Source organism: Embiotoca jacksoni, unplaced genomic scaffold (genome assembly GCF_022577435.1).
Source record: "Embiotoca jacksoni isolate LCO1_2020_lvr unplaced genomic scaffold, fEmbJac1.0.p SCAF_3, whole genome shotgun sequence".
Taxonomy (NCBI): domain Eukaryota; kingdom Metazoa; phylum Chordata; class Actinopteri; family Embiotocidae; genus Embiotoca; species Embiotoca jacksoni.
Window position 1 is genome coordinate 21,760,788 of NW_027185381.1, and position 23,820 is coordinate 21,784,607.

General features: G+C 42.6%; 1 protein-coding gene across 17 annotated transcripts in view; it reads left to right on the forward strand.

The window, feature by feature from the left end:
- The window catches only part of mical3a (microtubule associated monooxygenase, calponin and LIM domain containing 3a), an 85,335-nt gene that overhangs the window by 51,237 nt on the left and 10,278 nt on the right, over positions 1–23,820 (forward strand). For 5 of the 17 annotated variants that reach the window (XM_069162047.1, XM_069162053.1, XM_069162051.1 and 2 more), the window contains 26 exons: positions 32–94; positions 238–414; positions 1,334–1,435; positions 1,751–1,834; positions 4,125–4,226; positions 4,650–4,712; positions 4,915–5,028; positions 5,166–5,264; positions 5,575–5,688; positions 6,021–6,122; positions 7,254–7,367; positions 7,821–8,007; positions 8,849–8,943; positions 9,201–9,297; positions 11,886–12,081; positions 12,408–12,688; positions 13,021–13,113; positions 13,785–13,946; positions 15,652–15,726; positions 15,857–15,970; positions 16,063–16,142; positions 16,224–18,279; positions 18,521–18,615; positions 21,248–21,355; positions 22,507–22,600; positions 23,463–23,513. In XM_069162047.1, coding sequence (XP_069018148.1) covers positions 32–94; positions 238–414; positions 1,334–1,435; positions 1,751–1,834; positions 4,125–4,226; positions 4,650–4,712; positions 4,915–5,028; positions 5,166–5,264; positions 5,575–5,688; positions 6,021–6,122; positions 7,254–7,367; positions 7,821–8,007; positions 8,849–8,943; positions 9,201–9,297; positions 11,886–12,081; positions 12,408–12,688; positions 13,021–13,113; positions 13,785–13,946; positions 15,652–15,726; positions 15,857–15,970; positions 16,063–16,142; positions 16,224–18,279; positions 18,521–18,615; positions 21,248–21,355; positions 22,507–22,600; positions 23,463–23,513 — 4,918 coding nt within the window. Of the gene's footprint in view, positions 1–31; positions 95–237; positions 415–1,333; positions 1,436–1,750; positions 1,835–4,124; positions 4,227–4,649; positions 4,713–4,914; positions 5,029–5,165; positions 5,265–5,574; positions 5,689–6,020; positions 6,123–7,253; positions 7,368–7,820; positions 8,008–8,848; positions 8,944–9,200; positions 9,298–11,885; positions 12,082–12,407; positions 12,689–13,020; positions 13,114–13,784; positions 13,947–14,419; positions 14,483–15,651; positions 15,727–15,856; positions 15,971–16,062; positions 16,143–16,223; positions 18,280–18,520; positions 18,616–19,128; positions 19,306–20,430; positions 20,482–21,247; positions 21,356–22,506; positions 22,601–23,462; positions 23,514–23,820 lie in introns of all 17 variants that reach the window. The other 12 variants (XM_069162052.1, XM_069162057.1, XM_069162056.1 and 9 more) reach the window with 8 other exon arrangements.

Genomic DNA, 23,820 nt, shown 5'->3' on the forward strand with positions numbered 1-23,820 from the left:
ATTTAAATAACTCGTGACATGTCATCAACAGGACAAAAAAGAGAAGGATGTCGACGGTTTGGGGAAGAGAAGGAAAACCAGCCAGTCTGAAGACGTGAGTGGTTCTGACAGCAAAGCGTCTCAGATGTTGAGCTTGTGATTATTGTTTGAGAACTCTATCCAACCAGAACCAATTTAATTAATCCCTCTAGACTGACAACAGACTCTTCTTTTTCTGTTTTCGTTCCTTTCCCACAGGAAGAGGTCTCCAGGTCCACTCGTGACGACAGGCCGTCTGTCGCTACCGTCCTCTCTGAGAGAAAGATGGACTGTGCTGCTGTGGGGAACCACAACAAAGTGAAGGTCATGGCCACCCAGCTGCTCGCTAAATTTGAGGAGAACGCTCCCGCCCAGCCGACAGGACTCAAAAGACAGGTACAGAGGAAACGGCATGATTCATTTTGTGGTTTTGCAGCTTGGGGGTGGTCCGGATGGAAATTAAGATCAAGCAACAGGAAAAAAGAGGCTTGAGACTTTTTGGATGTTGTGGGAGTTGAGTTTATTTTTTTTACTCTCATTGTGGTTTGTTTTTCCTTACAATGACTATTTTGATGAACACGTAGATGTTATGTTGTGTGACAGGGCCTCCAGTCTTCTGATGGATGAGCTGTAGGCTACTGTATTAATGAGCTGAGGTCCAGAATGCTAATATCGGTGAGGCCGGGTATTGTTCCTGGGTCATGTAGGCGGCCTCGCTGGGCTTGGAGGGCTCGGGTGAGCTGCTTCACAGAGCTGTGGTTAGCTTTATGCTGAGCAGTGGGAGGGTGGCGTGGGACTGAAACGCTGACGGAGAGAAACACAACTCTCAACTGTTAGTGTCTTGGAAGAAATGAAAATGTCTTGTAACTGTGTGCTTTGGAAAATCTACTTCTGATGAGGGGATTAGGTTCGAACAGAAGGCTTAAATGTGAGTAATAATTTAAATGCGTGTGACGAGGATTTATAAAGGCTCAACAGTGTAACAGTTGCTTGGCTCTGGTTATTTTCTGCTCACAATTTCTGTATTTTCCTGTTTCCATCTGTTGATTTACATTCTGCATGATAAGTCCGATTATAAATGTTTCCAAGCTCCTCTCTGCATGATCCTCTTATGACACCTCATCATTTCCTCCTTTATTTTTTTGAGCACATATTTTCCAGCCAATGTGACTCCATTCCATCCGTGATTCACTTCCTTCTTTCTGTTGTCTCTCCTCGGCTTCTCCCCCCATCGTGGTCCGTTTCATGATGCCTTGCGTGGTTACTCTGGCGCTCTTGCTGGCCACGCTCACTCATCTTTACCTGAACCATAAAGGGGGAGTCTCTGCCCAATCTGGACCGCCTTTTGCCCCCTTCCCCACTACAAACCCCTGTGAAAGAGCCAGTGCGCCTGGCACCTGTCCCGGCATGGAGAAAGGTAAACCTTATCCCCTTAGAGGACTAACAGCTAGACCGATCATCTAACTATATCTCCCTTGAGTGTGTCGCAGTGGGGAAAGCTGCTTTGTGGGGACCTGTTCTAGTTTGAGCCCCCGTCTTGGCGGTGCAGACTGTAGATCTGTTGTGAGATTTGGAGGAATTAACTCAATAGTTTGGCTATAAAATTGTGTGATTGTTTAACTTTTCAATCCGATAGCTGTGTAGCTTTGTGTGTGCGTGTTCATATTTGTGAGAGAGACATAGAAGAGTACAGTCATGGTCTTTCCTCTTTGCTTCTCCTGTCCTGGTTCAGAGGCGCACGCGGCAGCAGGAGCAGCTGAGCATTCGCTACAAAGAAATGATCAAGTGTCAGACATTGCCCAACAGAGGGGAGCAGGTATGGTTAGTTATGTTGCCTTGTAGTTCTCCACCTCCTCCAACCCTTAGGCATCCCATTAAGTCCTAGATCCCCTCCCGTTACAGATAGAAACGATGTTCAGAAGCCAGGAGAAGGGAAGGTACCTCAACAAGCTAGACATCATCCACTGAATTTATTTCACAGTCAATGTGATCAGGGAAAACATCCCCAGAGGAACCAGTTGGGCCTCATGCAGATCAAACACCAAGTGGAGTGATGGTTTTATGACTCCTAAACCTCAAAATGTCGTCATAAACATAATATGAAACATGATTCTATCGCTGCAATGACCTATTTACTGCAGTGATGATGAGCAGTGACTGATAGTCTTCCCAACTGTTTATGTGGACATTGAACTTGCTTAATTTGTGCACAAATGTAGGCATACAAAGCACAAACACAAGGCTTGAACTCAAAGCATATTGTGACGTCTTGAAGGATGAAGACCATCAAGTCATTCAAGTTTTATTCCATGTTAAAATTTGATTGAAAAGACCAATGACAGCCTGTGAAGTGGTGGATTCTGTCCGATCAGATGTAGCAGAGGCTCATATTGATGTTTATGCTTGCATTACCAAGCTAAAGCAACAGTTCTTGCTGTCTCACGCCACTGCTGATAATGCTGGCTTGGAAGAATACAGTATCAGGGTTCCCATTGGTTCGGGAATTGTAGGGAAAGTCAGGGAATTTGATCATTTTTATCAGGGAATTTTGTTTACGTGTTTAAATTTTAATCACCATTTATCAAAATGTAATATTTTCCATATATGTAGCTATAACGTTAGTTAGCTAGTTATTGTCAAAGTATATGTTTGGTTGCATTAGTGGTCACTGACAGAAATTGAAACGGCTAATTGCCGTTATTGTCAGATACATTTTTTGCCTCTACAACCAGTATTTAGTCATGTATTCAATTTCATTCAATATCTGCGTAAACAACATGTGCCAGCTCTGTTTTTAACAGAAATTTCGCTCTTTCTTGTCTGCTCAGCACAATGGCAGCCTGTTTTTCTGTTCATTTTAGGTCATGGAATTTCTGCTATTATTTACATAGACATAGTAATGCACAACTAGCTTCTTTTCTTTTTTTTTTTTTTAGAAGCACTTAACCAGTTAATATACCTTTTGTAGAAGTATTTTAGGTGCAGGCCTTCTTCTTCAGGGAAGAAATATGATATCAGACAAAGGCATTTGTATTTACTGTCCAAAAACCAGGGACATTTTATAGAGAAGAAACATCCAAGATGTCGTACTTCCCCTTCTTGCTGTGTTTTCTGTATCTGTCCTGACCAATGACCTCACAGCTCCAGCTCACTATAGAAGTAGATGCCATAAGGCAGATGTTGCCAGCCTGGTTGTTCCTTCAGCTCCTTCAGAGTCAGCACCACGACCTGCCAGAACCCGTTTCCTCCTGCTGATGCTTCAAAAGTTGCCCTCCTTTTTTATGTCTTGTCACTAGATTAGACAACACAGATTTAAAGCCTCAAGCTCTCCTGTTTAAAGGGAATTCATTCACTGCTGTTTTTAAATTTCCTCTCAGTAAGTCCCCAGCGGTGGAGTAAATTAGCTGAAAATCGATGCAAAGACTGCAAATAATCTCTCTAATCCTAAATACTTCTCTCGACAAAGTGTTGAGGATAGAGTTTTCTTTAAGCCACTCATGAACTGAGTGGTAAAACTTATGTATTGGGTAATTATTTGCTGTCTTACCATAAAGTAAATATCACATCGTTGTTTAATTAATTGTCTTTCCTAGTTTCTCTGTGATTAGATCCACATTTTAATTACCAGTCGAGGAGAATGTTTCTACACCGGACTTAAAAACTTGATTGTAAAGTTAATTATAGCACCAGTGAATTACTTTCCCTTTTGTTCATGTCTGTCTGACAGCCATTGGGGCACATTCATACACTGGCATAATTTGACATATGCACCGGGTGGTCTGGGTATTTTGGGGTGTTTGTATATGGGAATGCGTGTGCCAGTGTGTGAGGCATTCCTAACGTTGGTCGTAGTAAACTTAACCGAATGAAGTGGGACACCGCACTAATTCTATTAACCACTTAGATTACTGTTTGTCTCGAGTGTATACACATTTACGGTTAGATGTAGCGTTCCCTCTCCGTTTCACAAGCTCTGTAAAGCATTACAATATGATTGTAAACTACATTAAGAACGAGTCTGGATTTACTTTTAGCATCATCTCATAATTTTGTTTTTAATCATCATCTTCTGCTGAATCTGCTGTTCCTGTCCCTCATCTCTCAAGGCCAGAAATGCCGCAGACCATCTGTCCGGCTCGGGCGCTCGGAGCTGCCCAAAGAAAACCATTCTGCTCCCTTCTTCCTCCTCGCTCTCTCTTCACTCGGAGGTGACACACAGTCTGCCGTCTGTGTCTGTCTGTGTCCGTCTCTCTCTAGCCGCAAATCCAACGACAGACCCATTTAGTTGTCCCCTTTATTCCCCTACTCCTCCCACCTTCCTTCTTCACCTTCAGTCTTCTTTAATTATGTCTGCCGTACCTCAGATTTGGCCTCTGTTGTGTGTAGCTTTAATAACAACAAAAAGCTCCATTTCCCCGAATGAACTTCCGAGACAGGTCACAGTCTTGTTTACTTCCCCGTGAGAGGGCAGTGTCATAATCACAGGAGCGGCTTGTTTTCATGCTGACGGTGATGTTGTTGGGTTGTGACGGCTTGTAAATAAAGTGTGTGTGTGTGTGTGTGTGTGTGTGTGTGTGTGTGTGTGTGTGTGTGTGTGTGTGTGCGCGTATCTACTCATTTCTGTGTTCAAGCATATACCCAACTATCTGGAGGAAGAAGAACTTGAATACTACGAGAGGCCTCTGACACACGGGGTAGAGTAAATGAGTGACAACATTAATACATAATCAGCACGTCACTGCTCTTTCTGTTATTTGTGGTTGGCATTTTTAATGAGATGATCGTTGGAGGAGCTGTAAACAGAGCTCAGCAGGGAACAAACCATGCTCAAGTTAATGTATCAGCCATTAGCGGCACACACATCGTCATCAAGTCTCAACAGAGCTCCTTTGGCAGGAGTGGCAGCCGCTGCACCTAACGGACCCAGGACCCATTCACATACCGAGTATACAGGAGAGGGCCGAACGCCTTATATCCAGGTTTAAGGGCAAACCTGACAAACCATCAAAGGTGATCACCATGCATGGACATTGTGAGAGAACACGGTTTCTGGTGTTGTACATATCAAAACATGCTTTTGGAGAATTTAGGTGTTTCTTTCACGTCTAATTCTCCCTCCTTTCAACCGTTACTCTCCCTCCCTGAAGCTGAAGAAAAAGTCGTCCCGTTTCTTTTTAGAGCAGTGGCACTTGTCCCGAGGCCTGACTGGGAGTCCTGGTTCACCCACTATGGACTCTTCCAGAAAGGTTAGGTGTTTGGTGTTGTGGACTGAGACTCACCCGTGTTGCCAGTGTTACAAGTTTATACTACTAATAACACGACAATACTTAAAGGCTCACTTAAGTTTTTTCACTTTTACATCTCGAATGTAGTCGGTTGATTTGCTCGGTATTTGGGCTCTCAGCTGGAACACTGAAAACGATGACTAACACACCACCTATGGTCTTTTCTATAATGGCATGCTTTTTCAGAGGCAGATTGCAATTTTAGCAGTATTATCTACACTTTCCTCTTTGTACATCCTTTTGGTGATTGAATCATCCCATTTCTCTGCAGGAGCCAGAAAGGCCTCTGGACTCTGATGGCCAAATGCCCTTATATGTACTTAGTATTCAGGAGAGGGCCGAGCAACTTGCCTCTCAATTTGAGGGCAAACCAGCCAGACCGCAGGTGAATCATCTCTGTTGATGCAGACAAGCCGACGGTCAAATTATTTATAAATGTTGAGAAAAAGATTTGGGCTTTTTAGGAGTAAACGATAAAATAATCTATGTATTCCCAGTAGATTTATATAAGACTCATTTTTAAGTTGCACCCAATAAAAATATGAATGTGCAGTGTCAGCACGCTATTATGAAGCTATATATGCTAACATGTCAGCATAAGTGAAGCTCATGAAACGCTTCTAACGATAGATATTCACATCAGATTATTCTGTTGTATATATATATATGTATTTATCTTTTAATTTAACAACTCTCCTCTGTTCATCTTTTGTGGAGCCAAAGAAAAAGCCTTCCCGTTTTTTTATGGAACAATGGCGCCTGGCCCGGGCGAACAGTCCCCCTGATTCTCCCCCGTCCACCTCGGACACCTTGAGACAGGTAGTCATTTCACGTCTGGAAGGAATGGAGTGTCGTGACGCTGACAGACACTGTACGCCTGCACTTGTTTTGTTTTTTTCGGGAAGATGCATCGCCTTACTTGGTTGCAGAAGCTGCTAAACTCGCCTAAGACTGCTTGTTGAGAAATATAAACAACAAAGTCATTTTCAACCTGTTAATTGTTTAATGTGGTTGCTGTGATTAATGTGAGCGACTAATTTGTGACTGTCTGAACAGATATCAAAGTATCCCAAATTGGAGCTTGTTCGTTTTCAGTTACAATTCCCACGGTTATTTTTTCAGCTTGGCAGCAAAAATCTCGTCTCATGTAATTCCCATGTTGACTCGGTTACTATTTAGCAATGCAGTGGGACTGCAGCACAGCAAATGTGTTCAGATCTCATCCGCAGTAAAAGTTTTCATGGCTTAGGTTAGCCTCATGCTACAGCTGACCTCATTTCTTTTCCTATAGAAGATAAAAAAAAAAAAAAAAAAACCCTCTTTTTAGAGGTTTAATAGATTGAAATCTAATCCCGGTGTAGATTAATTCAGGATTTAAACTACAGATGGTTTCATATGCGGACTGCTCGCTGCTGAATTTGCTTTAAAGTAAACCACTTTGAATGATACTTTCCAGCATTCATTTATTGTTTGATACGCAGTAACAGTGCAGTACAAGTGTGTGCATGTGAATGAAAAATGCACGAGTGTGGAGGCACGTGTAGTTTCCATAAACGGTTTATATTACAGAAGCACAGGTTCGTACCCTAAATGTCAAAATACGAGTTCATTTCTTTCTCTGATGTCCCAAATCCAATAATGCTCTTTGTGGCAACTAAATGCACCGTGGAACTTATGAAATCATTTGTTTGACTGAAGGCAGAACTTACTTCGTTGGCTTCCTGGTTGTTTTTGTAAGTGGTTAGGTGGGGTCGCCAGAACATCTTAACACTTGATTAGTCAAGCATGGAAACACTGCTGTGTCATGTCTAAACTCCCTGTTCTGTGTTCAAGCACTTCTTGCTCTCCTCACACACGCCTCTTCCTTCTGTTTTCTTTCTTTTTTTATCTGTCATTTCTAATGTTTGTCCTCCTGTCTTTTTTTCCCCCCGCACCTAATGCTGTTGATAGCACTATCAAAGGATGTACACAGGGGGAGTTAGCTCATTGGCTGAACAGATAGCCAATCAGCTTCAGTCTCAGGAAGATCCCAAGCCCCCACATGTACCTGAGAAGAGGGATTTGGTAAGCACGCTGTCCGTAGGGTAGAAGACATGTGGCTGCACAAATCACAGCATCCCAGAGAGTGTGGTTTTGTCCAATGACGATTCATGTGGTTGATAAAGTGGTTTTCTTTTTTTTTGTCACAGTATAACTTTGATCTATCACCCTGTAGCTGCAGAGTGTGTGTTTGCTTAACACGTACCTGAAGTTTGGACTGTGTGTGTGTAGACCATCAGAGGTCCCTGCTCCTATTGATAAATAACCTTCCTGTATTCTGGTCTTTCTATTAGGATACAAATGACCTCAATACCCAGCATACATTTGTAGTGGCCTGGTTTAAGCTTCTGGCCTGAAACAAAAACAACTAAATCTTTGATGTATTAAGCCTACCCTCTCTCCTCCTCTTATCTCCGCTCCCAAATGTTTCCTTTATTTTTTACCTAAAGAGTGATTCACTCCCGTTTCCTCCCACAGGGCTCTCTCAGAAAAGAGTTCCCTGTCAACATCGGAGGCAGCGATGTATGCTTCTTCTGCCGAAAACGCGTGTACGTGATGGAGAGGCTGAGTGCAGAGGGGAAGTTCTTCCACCGCAGCTGCTTCAAGTGTGACTACTGTGGCACAACGCTACGACTGTCCTCTTATGCCTTTGATGTGGAGGATGGTAAGACTAACATCAAGATAACTTGTATTAACTGTTTCACATATATTTGGAGTTTGTCCTGGACTTCTGAATTATCAAGAACAGACTAAATATACTCTAAACACTCAGTCAGGGAAAGTAAAGTGCAAACAACAAAGATGAGTCTCTATTTTGATGCTTTGGGTTTTATAATATACATACAGAACAAATGTAAGCCAGAAAGTGATGCATTTTTAACCCACTGTTGAATATGTGCAGCTTTGGCGCCCTCCAGTGGCAGCATAAAAACCACCCACTCCACCACAACCTCCCACTTCACCCACGGATCTAACCCGAAGCGCACAGACAAATAGTTGAACAGATTTTCATCAGACTTGTTTTATTAATGTACACAAGAAAGGTGCTGAAGAAACAACTGATGACATTTCAAAATCTAGAGGTTTTAAATCAAAGACTCCGCTTTAATAGGGGACATTACATTATACATCACTGTAAAATATATATATATATATATATATATATACCTCCAGGGCTGAGTGCAGTCTTATGATGCAGTGTTTGTCCTTGCTGGGAGGTGTCTATTGTGCACGAGGACAAGCAACAAATTGTTCCCTGAGACAGAGTAGCTGTTTCTCAGATTCAGCTGTGGGATTAAAACCCACTGATGGTCTGAACTGAGACAGAAAGGAATTCTTTTAAAATTTTAAATAACAGAGACACAATCTTCTTCTACAGAACCGATAACAGCCTGTGGATGGTGAAATGTGAAGAATCTGCACTGTACAGCACCGTATATGTTTGTTTATTTATTGAGGCATTGACTTTATTTGCTTGTGTTCTTTGTTTCTCTTCTGTCCTGCAGGGAAATTTTACTGCAAGCCCCACTACTGTTACCGTCTGTCTGGCTATGCTCAGAGGAAGAGGCCTGCTCCCTCTCCTGCTCCAATCACAGCTAAGGTACCTGTTTTTATCTACTTAATGAAATCCTGTTGGAAATCATGATGGGCTGGCAAATATGGAAGAAATGAATTGTTTATCTTCTAAATTCAGTGTTTACATGGCGCCGGGGCTAACATGAGGGAAGCAGACTGCGTATTTGCTTCAGGCGCCTTTTATCCTTTCACCATTTGTTCTTTTATTTTGACCTTCTGCGTGCAGTCGGGTCTCCTGACACTTAGATGTAGTTGACATCACTCGTCTTTCTGCCTTTGCAGGAGAACCAGGCCCCCCAAACTCCCACGGCGACCGTAGATGCCCCCGGAAGGGCGATGGCAGCAGCAGCATCCCCGTTGGCCGAGCTCCAACCCTCAGGTACCCGACTTTCCTCTCTAGCTGTGGTGGCCGCGCCGGGCCGTCTGGCCATGGCTGTAGGAGTCCCTCTGCGTACCCTCCGCCGCACGCTCTCCTGGACCTGCCACCAGGTGGCACACAACCCCCTAGATTCTCCCTTCCTGTGTACCTACTGCATCTACCTCTTCTGCTGTTTCACCATCAATGTCCTGCTCAACCTCCTCTAGCATGACTCTCTTGTCCCCTCTTTTTTTTTTTTTGCCTTCCTTACTTCCTTTTACTCTTTGCCAACTAATGTCAGTGGGATTGTATAGATTTAGATTGTACTGACTCACTGAGCCTGCAAAGTGTTCATGTAAATCTTGTGATTCTTTGTCTCAGTGATTGATTTATTCCTTGAAGAGGCAGCATTCTTTCTAAGTCTTTCAGCAGCCAGACTTTAGATTGGCAGAGTCATTTAAATAGTGCTCTGGCAGCACAATTTTAGAAGTGAATGGTGCATCTTCAATCTATTTATTTTTCTTGGCTTGGAAATTAAAGAGAGCTGGTCAGGTTTCCTTCTGGTCAGCTCTCCAGGTGGCAGTATTAACCTTTTGTACACCTCGCCTCTACAGCTTCCTATTCTGGTTTTATTGCGAGTTGTGGCAGCTTTAAAGTTACAAATTTGGCACATAGCAATACGATATACCCTAAATTAATTTGTCTTAGATGTTGTTTTTGCCTGCCTGTGTTTTTAATCTTCTTCTGTGATTGTAACCTCTAGTGGCCTGTGACTGCTCTCCTTCAGCTCTACCGCCTCCTGTGATGTGTTTGTTTTAATGCCTGCTCTGTGATGTGTTTCTTTCTCTCTGTAAGCTGTTTTGCACCTCCAGTTATTCCTCTTACTGAAACTCACCGTACTGTGATGAAGTGCCTGGATCAGTGCTTTTGTGAGCTTTACCTTTCCCTCTCCTATCAGAGCATCTTAAAACTGAGAGCTTTACTAGTGCTTGAATCAGTGCCTGTGATTGGTTTTCATTTATTTTTTTTTTTTTTACTCCTCTGTCAGACCTTCTTAGCTGCCCTGCCCTCCTGCATCCCCCGACCTCTCACCCCTGACAGATTGCTGCTATAAATCACCTGTGTTTGCTCAATGAAGTGCATTGCTTATGCATAAAATGCTTTGCATAATATAGTTGAATAAAATCATGGATATTAAGAGTTGAAATGGGTTAACTGCTGAGCTTTGCAGAAAATGAAAAATTTAATTTTAAGTAGGTAAAGTGTAGGCCTGCTGCATTGTGGCAAGTATTATAAATTAAAATAGTGACTTAATAATTAAAACTGTAGTAATACTCTAAAGATATGTAACATTCATTTTACATTATAATCAAAGTAAAGAATTACTCAATATTTTGATATTAATACACACCGAAGTGTTTTAGGTATAATAAACTCACATCACAGTTTGACATGAAATCACGACATGGTAACAAGAGGTCAAAGTTTCTATCTTTGGCTGAAGTAATTCAGATGTTATATCGAGGACAACTGTTGGTAATATTCATTTAGATTCTAATATTGTTGATCACTAATTATAATAATTTACATAATTAATGATGTTCATGATTTGAGATGCTTTGAAAGATATATATTAATATATTGGAAAGCCTTAAACAGTGCAAACTGCATTTGTTAGGTCCCGGGTTGCTTTAGACCTTTAAATTTAGTGTTGGATTTGATTCAAATGGGAAATTTAAATTGATAGGGAAGTTTTCTCTTCATACATGTTGCCTTTTTCATGAGAGAGCTTATTAGCTGGCTTATCAACACACAAAAACACTTTGTCAGTTTGTCCTTAAAAGTACAAGATCACTTTGGTATAATGGGAATAAATACAGTATCAAATGTCACGCATTCATTCTCAGAGTTTCTCTCTGCTGAAGTGAGGGCAGAGCTGACAGGTGTGGTATTATCCCGAATTCGTATCAACCACTACCCAAAAGCAAATACAGTTTTAAGGTTTGCTTCTCAGGATGGGAATAAGGCAAGGCACCAACCTTGTATATTTAACTATAGCATAATGGAACCATTTTAGAGTGTTAAAACCTATTTGTGTTTGTTGAAATTATTTGTTGTAGGATTATTTTAATGCAATAAATTCAGTGATAGATCTTAAATCGGTGTGTCCTTGTCAGTTTGTCCTTAAAAGTACAAGATCACTTTGGTATAATAGGAATAAATGGGAAACTAGTTTAACTGACTGCAGATGTGTATGACAATGCACCAGTTTCATAGTTGAATGTGTGGTGGATTTGATTCTACCAGACTGATTAGTTCACATACAAACATTGTCAGAATTTCCATCCATAATCATAGTATTGTTCACAAATATTGACACAGTAGATGTACTTCAGTCAGGTTATTTCTACAGAGGGATGAATAGAGTTAGAAGATGAAAGTCAGTCCTGCATGGCTCCTGTTCTGGAGAGAGTTATGTTGTTCTGTGCTCCTCTTCTCTTTACTGTGACACCAAACTGATTCTCAGTTGCATTTTTTTGTGCTCTTTCCCCTCTGCTTTCTTACCGCCACCCCGACGTCGTCGTGTTGTGCTCCATCGTCGACCGCAGCACCGGAGGTCAACGGCCTGCAGGAGCCGAGCTTGCCTAAACGACTGCGGGGAACTCCGGAGCGCATCGAGCTGGAGAATTACCGCCTGTCCCTGCAGAGGGAGGAGGAGCTGGAGGAGGTGCCCGAGGAGACACTGGCAGAGCACAACCTCAGCAGTGTGCTGGACAAGGCCACAGACGCTGACCTGGGATCCAGGTAGGAAAATAACAGCATCCTGGCCATTTTCTCCCATTAACTTCAATTTCTTTGGGCTAATCTGATAGAAGATTTGATGATTGGTCCTGGGAACATGTGCTGACTTTCTTTTCCAACACTTAACAGCCTAAAAAACCTAAAGAATATGTAGAATTTTTTTTTTTTTTACTTAAATACATGAAATGGAAAGTTGGAGACCCGTCTGAAATAGTAGGAACAAGCTGCAGTGTATTCCTGCCCTGACATCACCTCTTGCCTTCAAACATTTCTGCTCTCTTCCACTTGTTCTAACACTTTGCTCGGACTCCTCCTCTGTTTTCCAACAGCAGCTCAGAGTCAGACATGGACGAGGAGGACGAGCAGGATGAGGTGGAGGTGGAGCTGGAGGTGGAGCTGGAGGTGGAGCTGGAGGAGCAACCTCACAGCCCTTCAGACCTCGGCGGCGTTCCCTGGAAGGAGGCAGTGGGGCTCCATGCCAAACTGAGGGGCGAGGAGGGCGAGGCCATGGCTGACGCGGTCAGCAGAGATGGGGAGCTGGACGAAGAGGAGGAAGAGGATGAGGAGGAAGATGAGGAGGAGGAGGATGAAGATGAGGAGTCAAGTGATGGTAAATTTGTTTTGCATTTTTGTTGTGATTACATGATGCTTCCTGTGTTGTTTTTTTTTTTTTTGTTGTTGTTTTTTAAATGTAAGTATACACACTGTCCAGACTCCATTTACCCTGTCAGGACACTTTTGAACTCCACCTGCTGTTTGTCAAAATCTGTTTCACGTGTTAGTGTCACTGTCTCAAACATTGTTCTCCTCATCCTCTGTTTCTGTCCTCCTTCTCTACCCCCTCCTCTTCATCACCCTTTAACTGTCCCCTCCCCTCCATGTCCATGCTTATGTATGTATCTGTATTATTTTGGGTGGGCCTTTGTCTCCCCCTGCTGGCAGAGGGTGATTACTGCCCCTGGGATAAAGAGCTCCATTCTGGCCTTTGGCTGGAGAAGTACCTTACAGATGAAGAGGATGTTGGTACATTTAAAGGTAGCCACAGAATGGCCTGCGGATGTGTGTGCAGTAACTTGAGACATAATTCTGGCTGGTTTCCTTGTCAAAGATTTCTACAATTCGAGTGTGGCTTTTGCTTATTTTTTTTTTGCTCTCTTTGTTTTTTGGTTTGTTGGTTGCAGTTGAGTTTTTAAAGGATTTCTGTGTTCATGCGTATGTTGTTTTTCCCCGTAAGTCTCATCCCATTTAACCTGCTGTTTCAAACGTCTGGTCTTGTTTATGGCTTTGAAATACTTATCTGATAAATCCCAGAGATTTTTTTTTTGTGTGTTTCACTCCCCAAGGCGCTGCAGTTTGATACTGAGTGGCAGATTTGTAATATTCAACAAATGTATATTATTTCATTCTTAAACCTTATATCTTTGAAGCTCATTTTATGGTTTGACTTCCTTGCAGTGTATTGCATGCTGCCTCCATCTACCTCACCTATTTGATGATTTTTCATTTCCAATGTGTAACTCTGCCTTCTTTCTTTCCTTTTTCCATTTCTTACCCCCCCCCCCCCCCCCTTTCTCTTCTTTTTTTTGTCTGTGTTTTTCAACCTTTTTTGCACTACTGCCCTCATCTCTCTTCATCGGTCTCTCCTCTCTTGATTCACACAACTTCTTCACGCCCAAAAAAACACAACATTGCAACATATTTTTTAGCCCGGAACCTGCAGCTCCAACAAATCCTGCAGCCCGTGGATCCCAACGCCATTCCAGGCTTGGTGAGAACCCACCTGGATTCTGAGGGAGACAAGAAAGGCCAGCAGGCCTCAGGCTCCCAACTCCCCCAACCCTCTGAGCTCACGCAGCCCTCCTTCACAGGTAACCCACCCAGAGGGGCTGGAAAGGCTGCGGGCCTCACCGTGTTCAGGATCAGGGTGTCTCATTTCCCCAGTGTGGCTGCTTCTGTTCTGTTTGTATGTCTGTGTCTGTGACCAGAAGATCCATCTCCCCGCCCCCCAACTAACTAACCCACGTGTTGTTTTTAATTATCTCTGATTTTGTACATTTGTGTAACATTTGCTTTTTTTTTTCTTTTTTTTTTCTTGGAATGTCTAATTTTGTGTTCAATCTTTTAATTTGTCATTCAGAGTTGTTGTTCCTCTGGGGTGAATGTAATGTTCTCCAACTACATCCCAGCGCTCCATATAACCCTCTTGTCAGTTCCTTTGATTTTGTTCTGCTTTGTTCTTTTTGTGTTCTGCTATGTTCTTTTCCCATGTGTCTAATTGCTTTACTGTTATTTCCCTGCCATCTATCCCCTCGTTGTTCTGTATCTTCTGGTTTGAATGTAGCCCCTGCCCACTCATCCGCCCGACACGAGGCTGTGAGAGTCTGGTTGGAGTCCATGTCTGGAGGTAGCACAGACTTAAAAAGGGATCCTGACATCCCGTCTTAGACTCGCATTCTCTCTGTTTACCGACTGGCCTTTTCCTGGAGCATGCACAAACATATGCAGAGACAAGAAAAACTCACAAGCATGCACGCTGCAAGGCTGTCACTCTCAAAGAGTTCTGCTGTCCTGGGATCAGATCAGCACCTGTATTTCATCTTTCTCAACCACACTTCTCATTCTCCCCTTCCCACTTCTGAAATATGTTCCTCTTTACTCACATTGTTTATTATACTGTGATGTTGTATAATCCAGATGATGAGCTCTCAAGGCTTGAAAACACTTAACGCCACAGTGTTTTTTGCCCTGATGTGTGAGGTATTCCATTTGGAAGTTGCTCTTACTTTATATTTGCGGATTACTAACCTTATTGGCACTTGTACTTGCACAAAGTTCAGAGAATGAGGCTGTTGAGGCAAAGTTAGCAACTCTTTAAAAGCTGAAATGAATGTAGGGAGAGTCCTACACATATATTTGACTTCATGCACAGGCCTTGAGTTCTGGGTTAAAAGCTCAGTAAAGATCAGACCCACGAGAATCTAATGTTCTTTCAGTAAGTGCCTGTCCTTATGCTGTATTTAGTGAGACAGAAGTGATGGTAAATATTGGGATATTATTTCCAGATTGCATGAATTAACTGTTATTAACGGTTCACTTCTAACGTTTCAGGTTTGTTTGGGAAAAATAGTTCCCCAAATATTTTTGTTTGCTGGCTGTCTTTTAACCAGTATCATTAACATTTTGGTCGTGCTTTTGCTTGGTTCAAATGTTATCCCTCTGCTAATTTAGAAATGGACAGCTGCATGTATGTCTTTACTAATACTAAACTCTGCCCAGTTTTTGTTCATATTTATCACAGACTGTGAGGTAATTTGTATGCAACACTGTTTTATTTTGCCAGAACACTTTCCTAAGGCTGTCTGCAGACAAAATGGAAACTATTCAGTCTTCTTCAACCTTTAATTTCTGAGCTCTACTCTTCAAAATTGGTCTTGGTAGCTTTTTAACCTGCAGGCAGAGTTTCTGAGGGAAAGTTCATTCAGGGTTGAGGCTGTTAAAGAGCCCAAAAAATGTCCACACTGTTATACAGACTGTGATAGCCAGATTCATAATTTCTATATTTCTTCATGGCAGAGCCCTGTGAAGATGAAGAACTGGAGGCAGAAGCAGACAGTCCAGATATGGAGCCTGGTACAGAGATGGATCAAGGTAAGCAGTCAAACAATTACAAAAAATAATAGCATTTTGTTTACAAAGAGCTCTACTCTAACAAACTAAAATAATTGAAATTATAGTTACAAAGAGTGAAATGTTTTATAATATTGTGTTCAAATTCCAGATGACATCCCTTCAGATGCAGAAGCTGAGGCTCGTTTGCACCAGTCGGAGCACAATGAAGCTCCTCCTGAGGAAGAAAAGAAATCAGAAAGTCTGGGAATGGCCTCCAGTATTGGTACATGTCACAAACCATTCCTAAAAAATTATCACTCATATTTATTATGCAGACATCAAAAGCAGTATAATTTTTGTTTTTTGTGAATTTAGAGCCATTTAGCGTCAGCCAACTGCAGAAGGAAGATGTTGTTTTCTCCCCGCTCAAACCATCCCCAGGATCTGCAACACAGGTGAGATGATTCCATGCTTATCAAGTTTGAAGCGATGTGATTGGCTTTGACTAAATCCTGAATGTCTATGTTCCTTTCTAGATAACTCCGGTGTCTCCCGGCAACCACTTTTTCACAGATCCGTTCGTTCCTGAGGAAACAAAGCCTGAGAAGACAAGTCAGTCTCCAGTCGCCAGTAGTCCACTGGGCCCTTCGCCTGCTCCTGTCCAGGATCCTTCTTCTGTCCCCTCTCCTGCTCTTTCTCCTGCTGCTGCTGCTGCTTCACCTGTCAAGGTCCCTGCCTCTCCCTCATCCCCTCTGGCCACACTCGCCAAATCATTTGCCGCCTCTCCAGTCAAGCCACCCAGCGAGTCACGTGTCAGATCACCCGTCAAGTCACCAGTTAGCTCACCAATCCGCTCCCAGCCCACTCCTCTACCAGAGACATGCACACCTAAATCTCCAGTCTACCCTCACCGCTCCATTTGCCCTCTCACGGGAAACCCCCTCTCCCCAATCTGTGCCCAGCCTTTGTCCTGCCACGAGCCCTCGTCGCCCCTCTCCTCTGACTCTCCCGTCAGAACTCAGCCCGTCCCCGCCGTCACTTCGACGCCCATGACCAGAACAGAGAAGGCCACACCTGAACCTTCAAAGTCTGCAGATTCCTCAACAGAGGACACTCCATTCAAGAAGACTGATATTATTGAGGAGTTTTGGTTGAAGAGTGCTGAAATAAGAAAGAGCCTCGGTTTGACTCCTTTGGACCGCAGTAGTAAAATCCTAGAGAAGAGTGACGTTACGCCTCCGACGCAGGACTCCACCCCTGCCAAGACACAGCCGCTAGATGTGTCTGAGGAACAGAAGCCTGCCTTCACTGGCCGAGCTGTCATCCGCAGACTCAACATCACTCTCGAAGGTCAGGTTATTACCCCTATCGCTCCTGTAGAGGCCAAGACTAGCGGCTCCGATAAGAAGGACGTCAGCAGCAGCTCGGGTTTGGGCTTGAACGGAAGCATGGCCACGAGCCAGCTGGCCAACAGTGACAGCTATAACACATCTGACTCTGCGATGCTCACCCCACCCTCCAGTCCGCCACCACCTGTGCCTGCAAATCAGTCTCCAGCCGTGCTCAGGCAGCAGAGACACCAAGTGTCCTGGAGCAACGGAACAGAAAATCTTCCATCTGAGCGTGCCAAAGAGCCAGCGAAAACTAAGACTCCTGTTCCCACGCCCAGGACCCAGCTGAGCCCCGTGTCTGTGCCCAAACCTGCACCCAGGAAATTCTCCTCGCCTACGGCAGCACCGGAACCAGCTCCAGTGGTTGTCATGAGGGAGAAGAAGAAGCCTCGGCCAGAGGCGGTGAGGAAATCCTTCGTGGAGACGGTGGAGGAGATTCCGTTTGCTGATGACGTGGAGGAGAGCTTCGACGAGCGGACAGCAGAAACAAGCATGAACAGGTTTTACACTCCACCCACCAGCAGGCCCAGCAGGGAGAAACCTCCCCTGCATTTGGCCCTAGCAATGGAAAACGGTAAACCCAACATCCCAATCAACCCGGTGTCCAAAAACCAGAGGGCAACTCAGTTCTCGCCAGAAGCCAAAGAGATTGCAGAGGAGAGAATAAGGGCCAGAGAAAAGTCTGTGAAGAGTCAGGCTCTAAAAGACGCCATGGCCAAGCAGCTAAACAAAATGAAAGAGTCTGACGTAGACAAGGGTGCTTCACCTAAAGTGGCTTGGAGCGTAACCCCGGATACAGCTGGAAAAAGTAAAAAGTCATCTCCAAAGACGTCGGCCGTGAAAGCTCTGGAGTCAAAGAAGACCGAGACTCTGCCCGAGCGTTTCTTCAGCAGCAACAAGAGCCTGGACAGCTCGGTGGCCTCGTCGGACGGCTCCTCTTCGGGAAAAAGCAAGAAACGAAGCTCCCTCTTCTCGCCACGCAAGAATAAGAAGGAGAAAAAGGCCAAGAATGACAGCAGCAGGCTCTCTGGCGCAGATGAGACGCCGCCCAAACACAAGTCGCTGTGGAAGGCTGTCTTCTCAGGATACAAGAAGGACAAAAAGAAGAAGGAGGACAAGTCATGTCCGAGCACGCCGTCGTCCAGCTCCACCACTCAGGACTCTGGAAAGAAGAGGACGTCACCTCTTGGGAGATCCTCCGGTAAGAGAAAGCATGGACGTATCTTTCTCAATATGGTAATTGAGGCTCCAATTTTCATGTCAAGTCAAGTCTACTTTATTTTTATAGCACCTTGCGTGCAAAATTGCAATACAAAGTGCTTCACAATAAAATACAAATATATATATTTTTTTTTAGGACGGATAAAATAATTAAATTAAATAAAAAGGTGATATAAAATCCAAGACAAATAACAAGCTAATTCCTGTGTTGTCTGTCACAGACTTGAAATCACGCAGAAACCTGAGCTTCTCTGAGGACTCAGACCTGTCTTGTGATGATGTTCTGGAGAGATCCTCCCAGAAGTTAAAAGCAGATGTAAGTGACACTGGACTTAATTAAACATGTCCCATCTTTGTCATTGAGTATTCATACATGTACAGCCTTGCAAAGCCAGCATGAGCTAACTGAGGTCATCTTTGATAGGATAGTTTTTACTCTGCAAAAACATCCGCTGCTAATCAGTGGAGACCAGCTCCTCAAAACCGGAGCCGGTTTCAGATGAGGACGCCACTCATCACCTCTTTAAAATTCTGAACAGCTACAGCTGGACTATGGAGTTGGAGGAGATTTGAAACTTGATATTCAGAGGTGAATTTGGTCAATGTTCTGGTCAAAGTCCGACTGTGCACCCACCAGTGTGGTGTGTTCATCCAGTTAGGTGTAACGCACAACAGCACAAACGTATTTAAAATGCCTAACAGTGAATGAAACAACATTTGCAGACAGGTTTTGCAAGGCCATACATGCCATCATAACATCCATTGCATCAGTTTCTGTTTTGCCTGCTTTCCAAAACACTCTTCTTCGTATAATTTCCTCCACTCCCAGCGGCATTCGGACATCTTTGACCTAGTGTCAGGCATGCAGAAGGAAGCAATAAAGGAGGAGAAACTGGACAAGGAGAGAAAGAGGGAGTTAAAGGAGAAAAAGAGAGTGAAGGAGAGGCAGAAAAAAAGGGAGCGGGAGAAGGAGGTTGAGCGGAAAAAGGAGAAAGACGATGAGGAGGTATTACGCTGCAGGGGTTAAATAATTTTGAATTTCAAATAAACATTATTATTATGAATTGGGCAAATTAGCATTACTAATAATTCGCTAACAGTAAGTTCACATAGTTTGCTTCTGGCTTTTAAGGCTAACCTCAAATACATTTTTAATACTTATTTCATCTCTTTTTAAAGAGGTGTTAGAATAAAAAAAAAGATGTCCTCTGGAGATCTCAGAACAACCAAATCCTGATTAAAAACTTATTTTAAAGGTCTGCAGCAACACAATATGACATGTTACAATGCACATTATGAGATCTGTTTGCAAAATTACTAAACCAGTGACTCCGTCAAAAGACTGGATTCATTCAATATGCTGGGTGCATAGATCATATAACGACTATGCAGAAATTTACCACGTAAAAAAAACCCCAACATTTTATAACACAAGCTCTTTTATTGGAATCCATTTGCATTCATTATGTTTATGGCTGAAATTCAAAATGATACTCTCCACTGCTGCTCAGTCTCTGTGTTTGTGTTTCTGGTGGTTTAGATAGATACAGTCGAGTTCAGGGCCAGAGGCATGAAGACTCGCGCTCTATTTTGTCTTTTTTCCCCTCATATAGACATCACATGAAGAATGAATTGACACTCTTTATCGATACCGATCTGAATTCTGACTTCATACAGCTGCATTAACAGAAGGTTAAAGCAGTGTCATGCCTCCCAGGCCTTGTGTAATTCAGTGAGCTCTTGAGATTTGTATTCTCTAGTGACTGTCATGGTGATAGTTTTCCAGACTTGTGAGTATTAGATAAAAATGTACATAGAGATTATAGGTTTAGTATTAGAAATAACAGACCCTTATTATAGAATGAACATTTGTAGTTTGACTATTTTTTTTTTATTGACATAGATGTATAAAATGTCACTGCACCCTTTCAGAATTAATTTTGTTATGGTGTGGGATATTAACATTCCCTGTTTTGATTGTTCCAGCTAAATTGTTACTTCCTGTTGTGCCTCTGTTGTTTTATTTTGACCGATTTAACATAATCATTAACCCATTTAATCATATCATCTGTATCATGTGTGTTTCTTCCCTTTTATGTTTTTGTTTTTTTTAATTTTTTTCTTCCACAAGTCTGTTTATGTCCCTCACGCACTGGCGTTCAAGAGATCGTACGCCACAAAGGTAGTATTACATATGTTCCAGTTGATAAACCCTTCCACCCCACCCCTCCAGTGCACCATATCTCCCTGCACATGTGCCGGTTTGCTGTCATAACACCCTGCGTACGCCTGTCCTTAAAGATAATAACTGTCCTTTCTCCGGATGCATGTGACAGTCAGGCCGCCAAGCTCACTCACTCACTGCTGGATATCCGCTCTGTTGAAAACATGACTTTCCCAATTTGCGCTTACTTTTCTGGTCACAGTGATACCTCTGCATCTCTATGAAACTGTGGGCTGTTTCTCTCTGACTGGTATGATATTTATCTGCCCCTTCTGTCACTGTGGCTCTGTATTTACTCCAGTCTGGCAACTGGAATAACTTTCGACGTTTTCCCTCAGTACTATTTTCTCTCTCTCCTGATTTACGCCAGCTTTTTTATGTCTTCACGCTTCCGCTTATAGGGGAAGCATCTCTGTATATTCACATAATCTATTGCCTTTTATGGAGCCTATCATAATGTGAAGAAAGATCATAGCAAACAGAATGTGTTTCAAAATGTTTTATTATAGATTTATAATTTATAGGCCCAGAGAAACCTGCAGATGTGTAGTGAAGTCTTAGATACAATGTGATAGCTAATCATCCCTCTCCTAGAAGATCCTGTCAATTTCCCCTCCTCTCCTGTTCAGTTTCATTGAGGGGACGGGGCCCCACAGTGCCACCTTCACGTATTAGGAGCTTGTGGATGAGAATCATTTGACTCATGTTTTTGTCATTCTACCAGAAAACCTACACAGAGGAAGAGCTGAATGCCAAGCTGACACGGCGAGTCCAGAAAGCTGCAAGACGACAAGCCAAGCAGGAGGAGCTCAAGAGGCTGCACAGAGCTCAGGTAATTGGCTGTCAGCAGCTTTCCATTGTTACCCAGAGACTGGTTCATGACTAGCCAGATATTTTGGAATTAGATAATCTTTTGACTGTTTTTGTAGCAAATTTTGGGGGAATTGGTTCTTTGTGTCATTTTAAAGATGCAGTTATTGTATGTATGGAGTATATTTCTTGTACAGAATTACTTTTGCTGCCATTGTTAGTCAGAGTTGTCTTGTTGTTGTTTTATACCATATGGCCACTCTGATGTGACTCAGCCCTCATGGACTGAGGCCAAATGCATCCTTTGGTTAGGCAATCCACTGATTGATGTTGTAACTCTGCAGTCGGTGCTCCCAGTCCACTGACTCAGCACTAAGCTGTCTCTTCTCCTGGAGTTGTGGTTAGCTGGCCTGAATTTTGCTTCCTTTTAGTGGCTATTTGCAGAACCGAAATAGGGTTTCTTTTTTGGCTCGTGTTGCTGCTTAGCGCAGAGGAACCTCAGCACTTTTTATCACTGACTTTTTGTCAAATATCAATGAAAGATGAATACTATTTTATACATTTTTCGTAGCATTGGTAGTTTAAAAGTAGGTACAAGTATCAGTGGTGGGATTTTGTCTCATTGTGGCCATTTCACCTGGATCACTTAACCAGTGAAACTTTTTGGCACTGATTCAGTCATTCGACTGAAGTCCTCTCCACTAGGAGCTTATTTTAATTTACATGTTTGATATTCATAAAGTGATGACCACATCAAATTGATAAATTGCATCCTGAGTTCTATACGGACCATTGAAACTCAGGCTGCCATTTGTGACTGTGATGTGGGGCTACATCGATTCCAATTTCCTGACAGGACCAGAGTGTGGTGTGGACCAAAGGGGATAAAACTTTATAAAAGATTCATGAAATAATATTTTGAATGCCGATATGTGCTCGTAGATATCAATATAGTTGTAATTATCACTTCTCTTGCACTTTTAGACATCTATTCCTAATGAGGGTAAAGTTTTGCTTCCATTCAGTGTTCCTAAGAAACATTTGGGACAAATCAGCTGGAATTTGTGTTAGTTGTTATCGCTCTGTGCACCCATGTGAAATGACATGTTTTACATTTGTGCCTCTTTGTCTTTATGTGCATGTCATTAGTAATGTGTCTGCTTGTGTGTTCAGATCATCCAGAGGCAGTTGGAGCAGGTGGAGGAGAAGCAGAGGCAGCTGGAGGAGAGAGGTGTTGCTGTGGAGAAAGCTTTGAGAGGAGAAGCAGGTAACAATTTGTCACTTACATGCTCATGCATTGTTTTTTTTAATCAATCTGGCCATCCCATCTGGCGTTATGTATCTGTTATATTACTGCAAATTAGACATAACATCCACATTCAGCGAGCTACTGGGTGTATTAAGTTTCATAACTCCCTTATTAATATTTTAAAAGTGCTTTGCTGTAGGTATGACTGATAAATCTTGTATCAGTTGCTCACCGTTGATGCCTCAGTGAGATCATGTTTTATCTTTATGGGATATGAGTTCAGCGTCTTCCAAAGGTCCACAGGGAATAGTGATAATATCCATGATTAGAATTACGTAACCCTATAAAACTTTCCCTTGGAGGCAATTTGTATTTGATTGGGCTGAAATCACCGTCCGCATTTACCATTAATTAACTTGTGTGTTGGCACGTAGCTTTATGCGCAGAAAAACACATTTGTTTCCGCAAAGTAATAAACCCAATTTTTTTTTTTTTTTTTTTTTTTACAAGGGACTATCACAGACTATACACAAAGAATAAATGATTTGTTAATTAATTATTTGGAGCTGTTTTTTAAGCATGTGAGCGTGAACGGTGCTCAGGAGTGATAACTTTGTTCAGGTTGATGTGGCTTTGCACTAGAATAAAGTACTGAGGTCTTCTTTATAGTGTTGATAGTTTATTAAATCCTAATTTACTCTGTTGTCACGGCAACGGGATGAAATAGAAACTTTTATCATGCAAATGCATTCACATAAGAACATTTATTTAAATTTGTCCATTTTGCCTCCAACCAAAATTGACTTTTCCCCATTCGCTGTTTTTTCTAATCGAATGTTTGAGGATGTTTTAACTTGTTTACTACTCTACTCTCTTAAAGGATTGTATAAAGGTACTTATACATTACCCAAACAGCACAAAAGAAGATCAGGTATTAGATTTACTGTAGTTTCCTTATGTTTTTTTTTTTTATTTTTTTTTTTTAATTTAATGACATGTGACACTGTTATGTAGGCTCCATCTGTGGTGACACACTGCAACAGTTCTCCATCTCTGAACATGTTGATCTCTGTCCGTTCATGACATTGTTCGCCATCGTCAGTCCGGGCTGCATGCGACCAGGAGAATGTGTGTCCCGACATAGATTTGTGTGTGCTCATTCTGGATGTGTTTTGTCTCCTTCACTGCCTCTCAATGAGGAGAGTTTCTTCACTCCGATCAATACTCAGATCACGTCA